The 20,027-nt window shown below is 39.3% G+C and overlaps 1 protein-coding gene across 2 annotated transcripts in view; it reads left to right on the top strand.

Moving 5' to 3' along the window:
* Nucleotides 1-20,027, top strand: part of LOC122810440 (hepatocyte nuclear factor 4-beta-like) — a 954,244-nt gene that overhangs the window by 846,199 nt on the left and 88,018 nt on the right. For both annotated transcript variants that reach the window (XM_044082058.1, XM_044082059.1), the window contains exon 7: nucleotides 13,666-13,818. In XM_044082058.1, coding sequence (XP_043937993.1) covers nucleotides 13,666-13,818 — 153 coding nt within the window. The remainder of the gene's footprint in view (nucleotides 1-13,665; nucleotides 13,819-20,027) is intronic.

The following is a 20,027-nucleotide window of genomic DNA, read 5'->3' as shown; positions in this document are numbered from 1 at the left end:
ACAATGGCCCACAGTTTGTTAGTGATCTCATTAAACAAATGTGTAATTTGTTAGGCATACAGCAAAGGTTTCATGTACCATACCATCCACAATCTAATGGCATTGTAGAACGTATGAATCGGACGTTAAAAGAATGTCTAAAAAAGGCATGCTTGGAAAAGGGCAATACATGGGTACATCATCTGCCTGGTATTTTAATGGGTATTCGAGCAACACCAAACAGCAAAACAGGTATTTCCTCATATGAAATAATGACAGGCCGCAAAATGCCCATACAATTACCATTTGATCCAGATTTACCTAATGGTAGGCCCATGCTAGAAATTAGCAAACATCAGGAATGGCTAAAACAACTTACTAGTATATGTGACTATAATGCAAGGGAGCAAGCGTTCCATCTATGGAAAAAGGTGCCAATAATACCAGCTGAAGAAAACCTTCCCTGTGGAACCAAAGTATTGGTAAAAACATTCCAAATGGAAGGACCATGGGCTAGCAATTGGCAAGGCCCTTTTGAAGTAGTGGAACAAATTGGACCATTAGTGTACAAAATCAAAGGAAAAAAGAAAAACAGAACAATGTTGGTACATAAAGATCAACTAAGAATGATAAAAATAGTGAACAATGTAAATCTGATTAAATGTATTCTTTTGTAGGTTTCCAACAGAGAAAACCCTAATGAAATTGACATGGTTTAAAGTGCATCCTTTTGGAAATCCAGTTTCGGATGACCAAAGGCAAAATGATTCAACAATGGAATTTCTATTTAAAGGATGTTTTTAAATTGATAATAGCTATTATACTAACTATTATTGTATTGCTTAGTATTAAATTATACTTACAACCTGTTAATCAAACTGTAAAGTTACATAAGAGAGAGAGTAAAGAAATGTGGAAAAATGAACAAGACTGGTCACCATCTTTTAACACTTTCTTAGCAAGACAATGTTGGTATGCAAAAAGCATGAATGTTTCTAATTGTTGGGTATGTAGTTTAATACCAAAAATAACAGGGTAATGCCTCTAATACCTATTCCACTAAATTCTCTTAGTAGTTGGAGAGTATTAATAAATGAAACAGGAGATCAAGTTATAAATGTACAATTACGTAAAGCAAGAGTACAGTTATCTGCTATAGTACAGGGGATCACATGTTTTCAACAAAATGGAACTGTTCCAGTGGGTAATAGCAATTGTATTCAAACAATTGAAATGATAAATTTTCACAACCACATACCAGTACGTGGAGTATTTTCTCATGGTTTCCCTATTTTAATACCAATTAAGGGTCAGTTAATATTAAGTGACACAGCAGTATTTCACTTTTCACAAAATGACAAAAATGACTGTAAAACTAATATTACATGTTGGAGAAGTAAAACAGATAAAAACTTTACAGTTGTACATGATAAAACTCCTACTATGGGGCAAGTAAATGGCAGTCTGGTAAATAGCAGTGTTGCTCTATCAGATGGGTTATATTACATCTGTGGTAAATATGCTTATAAATGGTTACAAAAGGGATGGGATGGCACATGTTATATAGGATTAGTGGTACCAGCAATGCATCATGTAAAAGAGTTACCAAAAGGAAACATTAGGAATACAAAAAAGAAAAGGGATATATTACCTGTAATTGAAAGTCCAGAAAATCCAGTAGACACCTTAGATACATCACGTATATATCATCAAAATCTTGATTATATTAAATTAAAAGATATGGATTTAGGAGATGATGTAATCTCTGGAGCAGGTATTTTCCTTTGGTACGGGGCTGCAAAATCCATCTGGGAACTGAGAAAACTATCTAAACTAGTTGAGGTATTGGCAAATGCCACTTTCAATGCAGTCCTTGACATTACTGTCGAAATGACAGCAATACGAACTATGGTTTTGCAAAATCGAATGGCATTAGATTACATATTAGCATCACAAGGGGGTACATGTGCTTTAATAGGAGAACAGTGTTGTACATTTATTCCAGACAAAACAGAATCTGTAAAAGCACATTTAGAAGTGATTGCACAAGTGTCTCAACATACTAGAAAAAACTGGAATGATGACTGGAGGGAATGGTTTAGTAATCTATTTACAGGATGGACAGGAAAAATCACTGTATTTTTAATTTCTTTTATTGTTATTGTAATGCTTGGTTGCATATTATTTACATGTATTAAAGTCTGCTTAGCAAAAGCTAGTCAAGTTACTGTTGTTAATTGTCATAATGAAAAAGTATTACCAAATAATGCTGAATTTATTTCTCTAGTTTAAAATAAAAAAGACGGAATTGTTAGAGTGTGCTCAACAATATACTAAGGTTGAAAGTAATTTTGCTGCAATTATGCAACATAAATAATGTATAAGATAAAGCTTGCTTAAATGTAGAAATAGAGTTTAGTAATATGTAATCAGCATCCATACTAAATTACCATGGCTTGGAAAAGGAATCTGCTGAATGGACATTTTTCCCTTACAGACTCAAAACAGGATGTATGCAAGAGCAAAAATACAAAATCTGCTTTTAAAGAATGGACACTTTTTCCTTACAGACTCAAAACAGGATGTATGCAAGAGCAAAAATACAAAATCTGCTTTTAAAGAATGGACATTTTTCCCTTACAGACTCAAAACAGGATGTATGCAAGAACAAAAATGCAAAATCTGCTTTTAAAGAACAATGACATGTTATTCTGCATGGAAAAACAGGATGGCACAAGAACAGATGTTTTTTATACAAAGATCCAAATAAAATACAGGATGTTCACACTGTCAGAAAAGCTGATCTCTGACAATGTGTTTTCTCAAAAATATGTTTTTCTTCATAAAAAACAGGATATGCTTATCAGCATTGGCACAAGAACATATGCTCATATGTTAAGCTTAGTATTGTTTCTACAGGATAAGCAATTATCCAAATAGAATACAGAACAATGTGTTTCCTCAAAAATATGTTTTTCTACATGTACATCAGGACACTCTTACAGGATATTCACACTGTCAGAAAAGCTGGTCTCTTACAAGACATTGTTAAACAAGGAAGCTTAGTATTGTTTCTACAGGACTAAAACTGTATATAAAGAGCTGTATAAATCCAGCTATGTGAGAGGGATGGTAGGGACACAAGTCCTAAGGTAAATGTTATATCTCTCACATCATCTGTACTATATGAGAAGTAAAGTTGGAACAGTACTTTTAAGCTGTAACGTGTTTCCGTTTGGTTTATTATAAAAAGTTATTGGTTACTGCTCTCTAAAGTTGATGCTGCAAAGTATATTCTCTCATCAGTGTATATTCTGCACGTTTCTGGATGCAACAGACTGTGAATGCAAATATAACTAGACTTTGAATTTTAGCAGAATCCAGCCAGCAAGACTGAGTGTCTTAAGAACACTTCAAATCCATCACACCAAGCAGTAAGCAGCTACATGTAATTTTTTCAATACTGTTTTGGGGTTTTATGGTGTGTAAAGTTGTAGTTACAACAAGGACATGTCACATATTTTTTGCTCACTGCTCTATATTCATCACTGAGCTTCATAGCTTTGTAACATAGCCTCCTTTTTAGATTCCTGAGCTTCATAGCTTTGTAACATAGCCTCCTTTTTAGATTCCTGACCTTCATAGCTTTGTAACATAGCCTCCTTTTTAGATTCCTGGGCTTCATAGCTTTGTAACATAGCCTCCTTTTTAGATTCCTGAGCTTCATAGCTTTGTAACATAGCCTCCTATTTAGATTCCTGAGCTTCATAGCTTTGTAACATAGCCTCCTTTTTAGATTCCTGAGCTTCATAGCTTTGTAACATAGCCGCCTTTTTAGATTCCTGAGCTTCATAGCTTTGTAACATAGCCTCCTTTCTAGATTCCTGAGCTTCATAGCTTTGTAACATAGCCTCCTTTTTAGACTCCTGAGCTTCATAGCTTTGTAACACAGCCTCCTTTTTAGATTCCTGAGCTTCATAACTTTGTAACATAGTTTCCTTTTTAGATTCCTGAGCTTCATAGCTTTGTAACATAGCCTCCTTTTTAGATTCCTGAGCTTCATAGCTTTGTAACATAGCCTCCTTTTTAGATTCCTGAGCTTCATAGCTTTGTAACATAGCCTCTTTTTTAGATTCCTGAGCTTCACAGCTTTGTAACATAGCCTCCTTTTTAGATTCCTGAGCTTTATTGCTTTGTAACATAGCTTCCTTTTTATATTCCTGAGCTTCATAGCTTTGTAACATAGACTCCTTTTTAGATTCTTGAGCTTCATAGCTTTGTAACATAGCCTCCTTTTTAGATTCCTGAGCTTCATAGCTTTGTAACATAGGCTCCTTTTTAGATTCCTGAGCTTCATAACTTTGTAACATAGCCTCCTTTTTAGATTCCTGAGCTTCATAGCTTTGAAACATAGCTTCCTTTTTAGATTCCTGAGCTTCATAACTTTGTAACATAGCCTCCTTTTTAGATTCCTGAGCTTCATAGCTTTGTAACATAGCCTCCTTTTTAGATTCCTGAGCTTCATAGCTTTGTAACATAGCCTCCTTTTTAGATTCCTGAGCTTCATAGCTTTGTAACATAGCCTCCTTTTTAGATTCCTGAGCTTCATAGCTTTGTAACATAGCCTCCTTTTTAGATTCCTGAGCTTCATAGCTTTGTAACATAGCCTCCTTTTTAGATTCCTGAGTGTCATAGCTTTGTAACATAGCCTCCTTTTTAGATTCCTGAGCTTCATAGCTTTGTAACATAGCCTCCTTTTTAGATTCCTAAGCTTTATAGCTTTGTAACATAGCCTCCTTTTTAGATTCCTGAGCTTCATAGCTTTGTAACATAGCCTCCTTTTTAGATTCCTGAGCTTCATAGCTTTGTAACATAGCCTCCTTTCTAGATTCTGAGCTTCATAGCTTTGTAACATAGCCTCCTTTTTAGATTCCTGAGCTTCATAGCTTTGTAACATAGCCTCCTTTTTAGATTCCTGAGCTTCATAGCTTTGTAACATAGCCTCCTTTCTAGATTCCTGAGCTTCATAGCTTTGTAACATAGCCTCCTTTTTAGATTCCTGAGCTTCATAGCTTTGTAACATAGCCTCCTTTTTAGATTCCTGAGCTTCATAGCTTTGTAACATAGCCTCCTTTTTAGATTCTTGAGCATCATAGCTTTGTAACATAGCCTCCTTTTTAGATTCCTGAGCTTCATAGCTTTCTAACATAGCCTCCTTTTTAGATTCCTGAGCTTCATAGCTTTGTAACATAGCCTCCTATTTAGATTCCTGAGCTTCATAGCCTTGTAACATAGCCTCCTTTTTAGATTCCTGAGCTTCATAGCTTTGTAACATAGCCTCCTTTTTAGATTCCTGAGCTTCATAGTTTTGTAACATAGCCTCCTTTTTAGATTCCCAAGCTTCATAGCTTTGTAACATAGCCTCCTTTTTAGATTCCTGAGCTTCATAGCTTTGTAACATAGCCTCCTTTTTAGATTCCCGAGCTTCATAGGTTTGTAACATAGCCTCCTTTTTAGATTCCTGAGCTTCATAGCTTTGTAACATAGGCTCCTTTTTAGATTCCTGAGCTTCATAGCTTTTAACATAGCCTCCTTTTTAGATTCTGACAATTTCTATATGGAAAATTCAGTTTATCACAGAGTAGATGACTGATTTCTGACATGGCTCCTATGAGATCCCATTTCTAAGAAATAATCTTCCTCACATCACTTGTTCTCCTACTATATGTTGTAACATACCTCAACTTATTACTTCCTATGTGCCTTACAGGGTTTTCATTGGGGGATGCAGTTTCCCTAAAAAATGGTTTAGCTTACTCTTATCTACAGCTAGTATAGTGTCAGCACAACCAGTATGAGACACCTGTGAAACCCATGGCCCCCTGGGGTTTCAGACGACCTGCTGCAAGGGAGGCCCCTGAGGAAAACAAATGTAGCATGTAGCCACAAAGGAAATGTTTTTTTCCTGTTCAGAGCAGCTGAGGGCATGTAGCAGATGTCAGTTAAGTTGCAATACTCCGGGTTACTTTTTCCAAGATGTGAGCTAGTGGATAGCAGTATTTTGTGTCCCTTTTTTTCTACCTCCAAGGTATTATGAGGTAATGGATTGGATGTCATCCTAAAGCTACAGTCAGCCAGGACCATGTCTGAGCTGGAAAGCACGCAAAAGGGCTCTAAGTACGTTTTTGCACTTCTCGTATATACTGTGACTGTACTTCAGCAGTTTAAAAAAAATTGTACTCTCTACTGCTCCTTTAAGTAGTTAAATGCACTGTATTACATTGTATCTGTTAGTTGTAGGTAGTCCGTATGTTTTTTTACACTTAGGCTCCAAACCAGCTATTCTACATTAAGATGTTTTTTCTGCATCCTTGTTGCAGAAGTGTGCTGACCTAACCTGTTGGAGTTGGGGACTGCTGGTGGAAAGCTTATGGTGTGCTTTTCTGATTGGTAATTAGCTTAAAACTTGTTTCTCTTTGCTCATAATTAAGGTTCATGTTTGCATGGGGCTGCTCTTCGAGCAGCAGTGGTTAACAGTGCCCTGTATAGATGCAAAAGCCTAAAAGTGTGTTTTTCCTAAACAGCTGTTAGTGAAATCCTTCCAAGCTTTTCTGCTACTCCATGAGCAGCTCATTTGCACAGCACACTGACCAGTGTTGCCTTATTGCCAGCCTTAACCTACATAATGTATAGGTTCCTTGTAGTCCTGTCAAATTAACCCATTCCCTTCCATAATAAAACATACAGACATTAAGAGCCTGCTATCATGGACAGGCAGTTTCTCATCATCTCCCTGGCTAGCCGGATTGCCTCCGGATGCCCATATCTATGTAGCAATTGTGTCATGCATACTGAAAACCACTTACTCCTGAAACAAACAGATACTTATTTGAGAGATGTAGTTGCATTATGAAAATGGTGGCAAAACTCTCACATAAGGACAAATCGAATGCCAAACAGGTTGTCAAAACACACACACACACACACACACACACACACACACACACACACACACACACACACACACACACACACACACACTTCCCACACTAAATAAGTTCATGACACATAAACCCACGTATGCAGAGCTACTGACTAGTAACTTACCGAAAGATCAGAGGCCTCTCAGATGAAAACCACTTGCACAAATAACAATGCAAAAATCAACCACAACATACACAGCAGTAAAAGTAATGTCTTTTGGCTTTTCCCGGTTAGGGGTCGCCACAGCAGAACTCCGGTCCGCTAATGTTTGGCAGTGGATTTTTACAGTGCCGAGTTGCCAGCCCGATGCCCAACCTTCAAAGAAGGCACACCCATTCATGCACACACCTACCTGCATGTCTTTAAACATCACTCAACCATGAGGAGGACATGCAGACTCCACACAGAAGGTGGTCCAGCCAAGTATCAAACGGGAAAACCTCTTGCTGTGAGGCGACAATGCTAACCGCTGCACCACCATAACCATGTTTCAACAAATAAGCCCATAATGTGTAACACCACAAAACCTAATGTACTAGGCATAGGTGACTCCATTGTGAGGCACATGGATGTTCCACTCACTAGGTTGGATAAGGAGCAGGTTACGGTTAGCTGCCTGTCAGTAGTCAGGATCCAATGAGTCACTCAAGCACTCAAGTCACTCAACCACAAATACTGGTTTGACTCCATCATAGTCCATGTGGGGGTGAATGACTTGAGATGTACCTCAGTGGACTATATGAAGAGAGACATGACTAAACTCTCCGATTATGCATGACAGGCAGGTATAAGCCTAGCCTTAAGCATCATTCTAACTTCTCCAAGGATGATGCCACAATACAAACAAAAAAAATTATTGGTTTTAACAATTGGCTTAGCTTCTGGTGTCAGTCTAAGGGGATCCATATCTGTCAGCCTGTGAAGACATGGCTGACAGGCCACACTTCTTTGCCAAAAATGGTCTGCAACTGCCTCCTGTAGGCTTTCGGATACTGGCAAAGGCATTTGCCATCCCTATTGTGCATTTTTAGGCAGTGTCAACATAACCAACCTCACAACATATCAGAATGCTCTCTAAATAAACTCAAGGCACTGCTGTTTAACCTAGGAGTCTAAACAAGAAACTGCACTCCCTGGAAGCACTCCTTACTTTGGAAGATGCTGACATCTGTGCAGTCACAGATACATGGTTCAAAGGTGCAGAAAGCACCCTGCCAATGCATGGCTACAATGCATTCCATCTATTCAGACCACAAACTGAGTGCGAAAGAATGAAAGGAAGAGGTGTAGCCATCTTCATTAAGGATACGTACACCTCAAGATTGGTCATACAGTATGACTTTCTTGAGCTACTCCTTGGCCAATTAGCTATAGGCAAGCCCCTTCCTGCATCATAGCTAGCTGTAGGTCCACCGCCATGAAACAGGAAAAGCATACAGCATACCTGGACATACTTGAGTCACTTGCCATACAGCCCAACACCTTACTCATGGGTGATTTTAATTATCCTACCATCAACTGGGAAACATACATGACTACAAACATGCTGGCTCAAAGGTTCTTAGACTTTGTCAATGTAAATGTTCTGGAAAAGCTAGTTAGCGCACCCACAAGGGGCACTAATGTCATGGACATAGTACTCACTAACATGGCAGAGCATTGCACCCCTCATGTGATGTCATGCCTGGTAAGATCAAACCATAAATCCATCCTGTTCAATGTAATTATAAGACCAGATACTCCATCAAACTCAAAAATGCTTAAGAACTTTTCAAAGACAAATTACCTCTTACTAAGTGATGGTATAAGAAGTTTCAATTCAAAGCCCCCTCAAATGCAGATAACACGGACTCCTATGCAGAGGTGTAATACCAATGTCCTGTATAACCACTTAAGCAGTTATATAGAATTGGCCGTACCTGACCAGATTAAAACTGGGTATTGCCCAAAAAAAATCAATCCTGGTAGATCCCTGGTATAAACAGGCTATACAACAAGAGAAAGAAACTAAAATCCAGGAATAAGAGGAAACCATCTCAGCAGAGGTCAAAATCCCTGTCTAGCTTAAACAAACAAATTAGATATCTTGTCACGTCCTCCAAAGCTAATTACAGAGCAAAAATAGCCTCCCTAGCTAAGGATAAATCACAAGGCATTCTGTAACTATGTCTGAAATCTAAAAGGGAATACTTAAATATGCGCTGAACTAATTGTGGATTACACCACCCATACTCAACTGAAGGTAATAGCCAACATGTTAGCTGACAGATTTGGAGCAAAATTCACCCCCCCTCTTGTCCCCTATAGTCATCCTCCAAAGTACGCCTGCCACCATTCCTCAGCCTATTATCTCAAGACAGCAAGTCATCTCGGCACTCTCCAAGGCCAAAAACATGGCATCAATGGGACCAGACAACATCCCAGATTGCCTTTTAATGAACTTAAAACATGACCTAGCAGACTCACTGGCTATGTTTTGGTAGAATGGAAGACAGCAACAGTAATCCCTCTGCACAAAGGGGGACCATCAACTGACCCTGGAAAGGATCTATATTATGTGATCGAATGATTAGGTGATCGAACACCTAAACATCAACCACGTAATATCGAACCACAAAATAGCGAACGCCACTGGGAAATGTTACAGTCGGCCACAAAAAAAAAAATTAACTTTACAGCCAAACTAAAGGGGGGAGCTTCGCCCCCCCCCACACACCCTAAATAAATATACCAACTCCGAGATCACTCCACAGTGGAGAAAATGGCAAAATCCAGCGAACAGCCAAGGGAAATCTTTCCCTGCATTAAACTGGCCATTCGCTGTGTTTTGCTTTCGATATTATGTGGTTGATGTTTAGGTGTTCGATCACCTAATCATTCAATCACGTAATATAGACCCCCCTGGAAATTATAGGCCCATAAGATTGACTAACCTCATTTGCAAGGCCATGGAAAGAATCATTATGGACCTATTTAACAATAACATGGATAATCTTCAGACTCTGGACCCAACCCGGTTCGGATTCGTTATAGGTAGATCATGCCTGTTAAACATGGTTGACTTCTTTGAGAAAGTCACCAAGTCCCTGGACAGGTGAAAGACAGTGCACACTGTGTATCTTGATCTAGCCAAGTCATTTGACACAATCCCCCACTCAGGTATTATAGGGAAACTCTCCCAATTGGGAATTAACCCTTACATTACCAGATGGGTAGCCAACTGGCTCACCGACAGGGCACATACTGTCAGAATGAGTGACTTCACCTCTAGGAAGACCAGTCACTAGTGGAGTGCCACAAGGGTATGTGCTGGGCCTCTTACTGTTTTGAATTTATTTCTCAGAAGTTCAGGAAAACTTCAACAGCCTGTGACTGACAAAGTTTGATGATGATTGCAAATTGGGAGCAATCATTGAGTCCCCCCAATGATGTTAATATACTGCAGACAGGGTTAATGCAGAAAAATGATTGGTGCTAAAGCCACATATTATAGCTAAATGCAAAGACATGTATCATTATTTCCTTTGGGAAAGCTGACATCCCTGCTAATTACATTATAGACAGGACCCCTTAAGTGTAGATCCAGTGGTACATGATCTGGGTACTCATATTGATAGCAACCTAAACTCTGACCAACATGTATCCACAGTAGTAAGGAATTCCTTCTATATGGCACATCTTATAAGTAAAGGCATCACATCTAGATCTAAGAATGTTGTAATTCCATTATACTCAGCCCTCATCAAACCAATAACTGAGTACAATGCACCCTTTTGCATGTACCTCACCAGACACCTGCAACAATTGGAAAGACCACAGAGGTTTCTCACCAAGAAATTATAGGCTACAAAAAACAAGTATTTCACAGAAAGACTGAAAGCCTTGTCACTGTATTCTCCCTCCTACAGGTTGCTATGGGGTGACCTATGCCTGGCTTACAGGGCAGTCTCTGACCTGGCCCAGATGGAAATGCTACACATTCATATGTAAAACTGCAGGAGGGTCAGTTGCTCTAGGGATCTTAACCTAGCCTGTGACATGCACAGGTCATGCTGGAGAGATAGATACATCTCCCAGAGAATACCACTTCTGTGGAACAAACCTCCAGTTTACGTGAAACAGAGCCCCTCCCTTACCCTCTTCAAACACAACCTAGATCAATGGATGGGTGGTTGCAGTTTCACTCCTGGGGTGGTGCACATGTCCCTTCTGAACAGAAGAAGTCTGTATCAACTACCATAGACCCTTACCTCTGTGAACTTGACTCAATACCAACAGTTGGGACAACTCGGAATAAATATGGCTAGGCTTGTAAGATCTCGAGGGCCATTAGCCTAGTAATCTTGTACGAGCCTATGAACATATGAATCTGTGAAACCCTTCATCCATGGCACCATTTTACCTAAAGTCAACCCTGCACATAGGGGTGTTGTAATGTAACATCACTGGAGCTAAAATGTCAATCATTGTGAATGTCTCTCTGTGGAAGTGTCCAGGGCCCCCAACTTGATACTTGCTAGGGTCCCCCAAAATGCTAACACCTGCCGTGAGCATCAGAATAATGATGTCTACTTATTTAACCTTTTAATTAACAGTGATGGTAGGGAATGTTTTGCCCTAGTCTGGGCTTTACAAAAAAATATTCTCCCAGATTTTATCAATGAGTGGTGTTAAGTGCGGATTATATATGTAAAGCTTCTGATAGGGACTGTTGACATCACACGAAGTAACCATTTTGTAAGAAATAATTTGCGTTTGTAAAGTATATAGCTGCAGTTTTTCACATAAACATGGAAAACCTGAAGGCAGTGACACAGTCAAGATTTTTTGAAAATGTATTTCAGCTTTGAGAATGTAGCTTTCTCCTTCACAAATGTAGCCCAAGTCAACCTAAAAAGAATGCATCTAACACAAAACTTAATCATAACCCATCATAAATATGACACTTTTTAAATTCTACCACATCTCCTTGCACCCAAATACTAAATAAATAAATAATTTAAAAAAGTGATTTTTACTATTGTGCATGGTATATGCCTGGTTACACCAGATACTGGAAACATAATATGGTGCATACTGGGAAGGATCAATCTCTTTATTTTGCATTGTCATGTGTATGAATACATTTAAAGTACTGACACACCTTTATCCTGGATTATTTAACCTACAAGTTAAGAAATGACAGCACTTGTTATATAAGAGTGTTTTACAGTCAAATCAATGTAATATACCTTAAGGAGTTTTATACATGAAGGGACTATCTCAATGTTTCATCTTCTAAGGAAGAGTGGAAGAATTTATTTTTACTGGTTTCCAGAAGTAGGTTTGATTCCAATGGAAATCATATTAAATTCTGTGGGCTGATTTTATAGAAAGGAATCATTTTTGTTTTACTGCTCTGATGGATGAGGGAGTATTTTTTTCTGACTGGAAATCTGATATGCTCCTAGATTTTCCACTGCATGAAAGGTTTAATCCGGGTATGGATTCCTTTGATTTGGTATAGCTTTTTCTTTTTCCTTGCACTTCATTGTGATCCTTATTTCCCATTCTCATCCCTTCATCTAAGAAGATACTTTTTTTTTTTTGCTTAGACGTCATAATGTAAGTCCCTTCATTTAAGTTGCTACTTAATGTACATAAATGTATCATTAATATGTATTGTAAATCAGCTCTGGGTTTGCCTTAATGTTCTTTAAAAAAACACAACAAAACATCTATTTTCTATGTATTTTGTCAGGCAGTGATATGTGTCATAATACCCTGATTACCTTTAGTAATTGCTCCATTTTCACAGTCTGAATTCTGTTTTTGTTAGAAGTCAGATGGTGCTCAGATAATGGTACTCCTAATATAAAACCTTACTGGTACAGAGTATCTAATAAGTGCATTAAAAGGGCCTGTTGAAACAATTATCCCACTCTTCTGGAGGGGATTCCTTGTCGATTTTGCACTTGTTTCTCATCACCTACATGTTCAGATATTTCTATACTTATGCATTTTTAAGGATCTCTAATCCTTATATTTAATGTAAGTAAATTAACTTACTTGAAATGGGTAATGTACTCCTCCATTTCAGACCATTTTTAGCTACAGCCGAGGTCATAACAGCAAGAGTAACTAATATCTATATTTATAGTTATACCTATATGCGCATCTTTTTATCTTTATAGTTTAGAGTAGTGGACAGAAACACGGACCACCTGGAAGAAACCCAAACAGCTGCAGGGAGGATATCCAAACTCCTCACAGACAATAAATAGAGGTCAGGATTGACCTCCTGACCTTGAATATTATTACTTTGTCACTTATATTGCACAGCAGCCCTGCAAGCACTTCCTTGTGGCATTAAGAAAAGTACTGTGCTCCTATCTCACTCCTGCCATGAGGAATACGTTGATTGCATACAACACTCCCCATCTCAATGCCACCTTTGAGGGATATGTGCCTGGTGTGCAGGGAAGGCAGAAAATGAAAAGGCTGAGCCACTGTAATGGTCTAGCAAGTTCCATTATTAGCATATCATAACAAATTCACTGAGCTTATTTTGTACTGCAGTATGTGTGCTTTGCTGAAATTTCATATTGTGTGATACGCCAGCTAAAAATAAATAAATAATCCTGGACTTTTTTTTTACAACTGCTTTTTGTTTTGCTATGATATTAAGATATTTAGCACTTGCTTTTCCATTTTTTTTTTTAGGAAATGACTTCATAATTCCAAAACATGGCCCAGAGGCAGAGATTGAGCGCATAGCTACTAGAATTCTAGATGAGCTGGTTAAACCTTTACGTGACATACAGATTGATGACAGCGAGTTTGCATCTCTTAAAGCGATACTCTTCTTTGACCCAGGTAAAGTATTCATATCTGTTCTTCTAAAAAAAACATGAATAATGTGTTTCAAAACAGTGACTATTTATAGCAAATATATCAGAAGTGCATAAAACACTATAAGCACTAGACAAAAATGTATTTCTGCATTTCACTTGTAATCATAGGAAACAAGCTGAGTAGCAAGACCATTTACACCTAGTTTGCTGGATTAAAGTTTATGGGTGTATCAGAAACCCAGTGGGAGAGGATAGCCTATTTAAGACTTTTAGTGGAGGAGGAGATTTAGAATAAGATTTAATTGGGCTGTATGAGAGATGTGAGTGGCTATTCAAGAATAAATGTAGAGACCCTGGGTGGGTGGGAATTGGGGGTAGGGTAGGAGAGTGGAGTGAGCCTGCAGAGCAAGCAGAGCGATAGAGCCAAATGTTGGAGGAGCAACCAAGAGAACAATCAGAAACTGTAGCAATGGCTACAGCAGAAAGGTAAGTATTGTAAAGCTTGCTTGCCTAAAAAAAAAACAACCAAGAGAAAAGTCTAGGGGGCAGGAGAACAAATATGAAACAAGCTAAAAAGGAGAATTTTATCAGGGTAGGGGATCAGTGAGGGTCTAGCTATATAGTTCACTAGTAGTAGAAATGTATTCAGAGAAATTTCTATAGAAGATGTATAGTGCCACCTAGAGACTTCTTCTTCTTTTGGCTGCTCTCATTAGGGGTCACCACAGCAGATCAACTGTTTCCACTTCTTCCTGTCCTCTGCATCTTGCTCTGTCACACCATCCGTCTGCATGTCCTCTCTCACCACATCCATAAACCTTATCTTAGGCCTTCCTCTTTATCTGTTACCTGGCAGCTTCATCCTTAGCATCTTTTTCCCAATATACTCTGCATCCCTCCTCAGCACATGTCCAAACAAATGTAATCTTGCCTCTCTGACTTTGTCTCCAAACCTTCCAACATGGGCTGACCCTCTAATATACTTATTCCTAATCCTGTCCATCCTCATCACACCCAGTGCAAATCTTAACATCTTCAACTCTACCACGTCAAGCTCTGACTCCTGCCTTTTTGTCAATGCCACTGTCTCCAACCCGTATAACATAGCTGGTCTCACTACCCTCTTGTAGACCTTCCCTTTCACTCTTACTGGTACTCGTCTGTCACAAATCACTCCTGACACTCTTCTCCACCCACTCCATCCTGCCTGTACTCTCTTCTTCACCTGTCTTCCACACTCACCATTACTCTGAACTGTTGATCCCAAGTACTTAAACTCATTCACCTTCGCCACCTCTACTCCCTGCATCCTTGCCATTCCTCTGTCCTCCCTCTCATTCACACACAAATATTATGTCTTAGTCCTGCTGATCTTCATTCCTCTTCTCTCTAGAGCATATCTCCACCTCTCCAGGGTCTCCTCCACCTGTTCTCTACTCTCACTACAGATCACAATGTCATCTGCAAACATCATAGTCCACAGGGACTCCGGTCTGATCTCGTCTGTCAACCTGTCCATCACCATTGCAAATAAGAAAGGGCTCAGAGCTGATCCTTGATGTAATCCCACCTCCACCTTAAACGCAGCCATCACTCCCACCGCAGACCTCACCACTGTCACACTACCCTTGTACATATCCTGTACCACTCTTACATACTTCTCTGACACTCCCGACTTCCTCATACAATACCACAACTCCTCTCTAGGCACCCTGTCATATGCTTTCTCTAAATCCACAAAGACACAATGCAACTCCTTCTGACCTTCTCTGTACTTCTCCATCAACACTCTCAGAGCAAACATTGCATCTGTAGTGCTCTTTCCTGGCATGAAACCATACTGCTGATCACTAATCATCACCTCCCTTCTTAACCTAGCCTCCACTACTGTTTCCCATAACTTCATGCTGTGACTGATCAGTTTAATCCCTCTGTAGTTACTACAGCTCTGCACATCACCCTTATTCTTAAAAATCGGTAACAAAACACTTTTTCTCCATTCCTCAGGCAACCTCTCACTTTCCAAGATTTCATTAAACAGTCTAGTTAAAAACTCCACTGCCATTTCACCTAAACACCTCCATGCTTCCACAGGTATGTCATCTGGACTAACAGCCTTTCCATTCTTCATCCTCTTCATAGCTATCCTTACTTCCTCCTTGCTAATTCACTGCACTTCATGATTCACTATCCGCACATCATCCAACCTTCTCTCCCTATCATTTTCTTCATTCTTTAACCCCTCAAAGTACTCTTTCCATCTGCTCAACACATTCTCCTCGCTTGTGAGTATGTTTCCCTCATTATCCTTTATCACCCTTACCTGCTGCACATCTTTACTAGCTCGGTCCCTCTGTCTAGCCAATCGGTACAGGTCCTTTTCTCCCTCCTTAGTGTCCAACCTTTTATACAACTCTTCATACGCCTTATCCTTATAGTGCCACCTAGAGGCAACGGGAGAAATTGCAGCAGGGATACCTAGTTTACTAAAGGAAGTCTAGTTGGGCATAGGGAGAGAATATTGGGAGAACTTAGGGGGGTGAGTGGTGCAAGCAGGCTGTGGTCAGCTGCTTTCGCACGGCATGCAAGTATAACTCTCATAAGTTAAAGGCAAATATATTACAAAGTTATATATAGTAGTGTAGTTAACATACACTGAGGCTTCTTATGGAAAGGCGATAACCAGTCTAAAGGCCCGTTGCCTGGTAGAGGTGTCTTCACAGGTTATCAGGACAGGTAGTTTGTTTTGTTTCCTGACTTGGGTTTACTTGACTTATGCAAGAAAAATAAGGGAGCACCCGGGCAGGAGTCGAGAAGTGCGATGAGCAGCTAGACCACAGGGCCACTTACAGTGGATGTTACCTTACAGTGGATGTTACTTCATACCTTGGATATGCATCAACAGCTCAGGTACTACCTTGATAAGACAAAACTCTTCAGGAAAGTTAAAAGGCTTTTTATTTCCTACACAGGATAAAGAAGGGTCAACCTGTCTCTAAGCAAACCATTGTATATTGGTTGTCCAGTGGTATTGTTTTTTGTTACACCCACCATGGCAAGGCAAATCCAGGCAATGTAAAGGTGCATTCCACCAGGGCCTTTTACACTTCAAGTAACTAATTGGAAAAGAGTGAACTTTAGAAGTATTCTAGGGGTAGTGACTTGGTCCTCTGCCCATACCTTTTTACGAAGTACTACAATCTGGAAGCCTTATCTAAATCCAGAGCTGACTTCACTGGGGCCATTCTCCAGGGGCTCCTGGACACTCAACCATCCTCCTTCCAGGTTGGGTAAGCTTTGGGAATCTACCCATCTGCCAATAAAGCAGTGTGCTTGTTGAACATAGTACAGTTGTGTAAGTCCTACTTACCTGCAACAGTATGTTTTTAGAACACACTGCCTTATGGGCAGTACCTCCCCTTTTTGGATGTACATAGTTGGGTGTTAGAGTTGCCATTTACTTATGCAGTGACCTATATTGTTATGTGTGTGTGTGTGTTTGGTTTTTGGTTTGGAGTAGTACGTTTTCACAAAGTTTGCATTTTCATCTTCATTTCCTACTGGACTTTAGAAAACTGAATGGGTACTGTCTGTGAGTCTGAAAGGCAGCTGCTGTACTGCCAGGTGTTTGGTTGATCACACCCACAGACAGACAGTGGGAGGAGTTCTGAGCCAGAGGTAGGGCAGCAGGCACTACTACCCATATGTCAGTAAGGCAGTGTGTTTGTTGAACATCTACTGTTACAGGTAAATAGGACTTAAGCAACTATATTTTGTCTGTAGTATGGAGACTGCTGCTGCCTGCTAGCCAAATTTCATATTTCAGGCAGCAGATTATAGGTTCATAGGAACATAGGTTATTACTGTGTAATCAGTCAAATAGACAATTCGGAGCCTAGACATTGAAAATCCAGCTTTTTGTTCCCCCATCTGTATCTAGGATCTGACCACACAGCCCAAAGGCTGTTAATCAATCTGTGTAACTTAAGGAACTTGTACCTAAGATTTTTTTTGGTTAGAAAGCATTTCAAGTTTGGTGATGTGTTTAGAGCTGAATACACCAAAGGGGACACTGTATTCTGTTACAGGCATAATTAGGGATGTGCCAAGAAATTAATAATAGTATCCCTTGGCAAGTCATCCACCCCTGGTAACTATAATATTGACCACACATCCCTTAGGGTTGACCCAGTAGTTACAGACGTGGGGACACACACAGTAATCTAGCCGTTGATCATCACATGTCTTCAGTAGTGAGGAAATCGTTCTATGTTATGCAGCTTATAAACAAAGGTGCAGCATCTAGGTCCAAAAAGGTCATTATTCCATTGTATTTGGCATTCATCAGACCTATTATTGAGTACAATTTCCCCTTTGGTATGTACCTAACCAGGCACATCCAACAATTGGAACATCTACAGAGGTTTCTCACTAAAAGAATACAGGGTATAAGTAACATGTCCTATGTAGACCATCTCAAGGCCCTATCCCTGTATTCTGTCACCTACAGGCAGTTGAGGGGAGATCTATGCCTGATCTAAAGGCATTGTCAGACCCCACTCTGATGGACCTCCTGCATATCTGAAAAATAAACAACATCAGAATTACCCATTCTAAAGACTTAAACCTTGCATGTGATATAAATAGGACCTGGTTAAACAAAATCCAAGAAGCTTCAAAACCAAAACAAACCCATTGCAGAAGGTCATGAGCAGCAACTGTTTTATTTGGTAAAACCACTTAAAAACAAACCAAAAAAAATTCATATATATTCCCCCACCAATGTTGGGTTTTATGATGCAAACTTTTTGCTGTTTAAGGAATCTTAGGTTGCTTAACTCTTCCTCACTCAAATTATTCTTACCATTGCATTGCCCCATAAAAGCATTCCTTATGTCAAGTTTGCAAACTATCTGATATAACCCTAAAATAGGGTGTAAGGATGGATTAAGGGTACTAGGTATGTAAAAATGATCAGGCCTGTCATTCTCCCCCAGCATAATTCTAAAATTCAGTTTACTTAGGTAGTGTTTAAAGTCCATTAAAGTGTTTGCTAAGTTTGCCCTCTTCGCAGGTACAAAAGTTAAACCCTTACTAAGAAAGTCAGCAATACCTGCATCAATTGTAGAATCAGAGAAATTATAAAAAAAAATCATCACAAGAATTTTTAACAATGACAGGACTGTTAAGTGCATCTTGGTTTAAATTATTCTCTGTGGTACCCAAACTTAAAATTTCTGCGGTCAGAAACCTCTCTTAAATTACAATGCCATAAATCAAGCCAGAATGCATATTCAGCTCCCCCAACCTGGCCCCTCTCCTTGTTTGCTAATGCAGTGAACCAGTTCGATCATGTCCACTTCTGCACATTGGGGACCTTCCGAAAAACCTGTCCATTGCCAGAGGTTGTGTTCATTTGATTTTGTTGGTTTTGTTGTTGTCTCTCTTTATTCCTTTCAGATCTCCTAACTGGAATATTGGCATTATTAATGTTGAGATAACTGTTATTCCTTTTTACATTCTTATTTTGATTGTTTGACCATTCCATTTCCTTTGGTTAGTTGAACCATTCTCCCGATTATTCTTTCCAAATGCATGATTTTGAAAAAAATTTTTCCCCAAAGTTTAACCACTTGGGGAGGGGGTAAACAGTCCCATTAGTGTAATCCAAGCTGTGCCTTTCTAGTTTGCCAGTTTTCTTTTCACATAAAATATGCACTTGGTTGTCAATACTAGAAAAAAACCCTTTGGTATTCAAATTTATACCTTTTGAAAGCAATGTCTTCCTTTATTTTACTGTCAAGATGGTTCATCTCCCCTCAAGAGCTTCAATGAACTTATTGTTGTGTTTAACCAAAACTTCCAGGAATTCACATCCGTGTCTATCAAAAAGTTGAATAAGTTAAGTGTGCAAGGGGGGAACCAGGTTCCAGACCCACAGAGTACTTCCATAACCTAAACCCCTTTGGGACCATTTTATTTTTAATGCAGTCAGGTAAGTAACTGTTCTCAAGTTGTGTTTTCTTTTATTTCACTAACTTGTAGTCAAACAACTTTAAGTTATAAGAAAAAATTTCATCCCCACCCTGTAGGTTGTTCCTTTGAAAGCCAAAGTTGTTTAGTAACCAGTCTTTTAGCATAGGTATAGTAGAAGGTGAAGAAATTCCTCTGTTTCCAACATTAATAAAACCATCCATGTCACGGGTCCTTGCTATAGTGTCCAGCACACTC

The sequence above is a fragment of the Protopterus annectens genome, chromosome 8.part1, assembly GCF_019279795.1.
Source record: "Protopterus annectens isolate FY-2018-M chromosome 8.part1, PAN1.0, whole genome shotgun sequence".
Lineage (NCBI taxonomy): Eukaryota > Metazoa > Chordata > Ceratodontiformes > Protopteridae > Protopterus > Protopterus annectens.
This window is presented reverse-complemented; position numbering and strand designations above follow the sequence as displayed.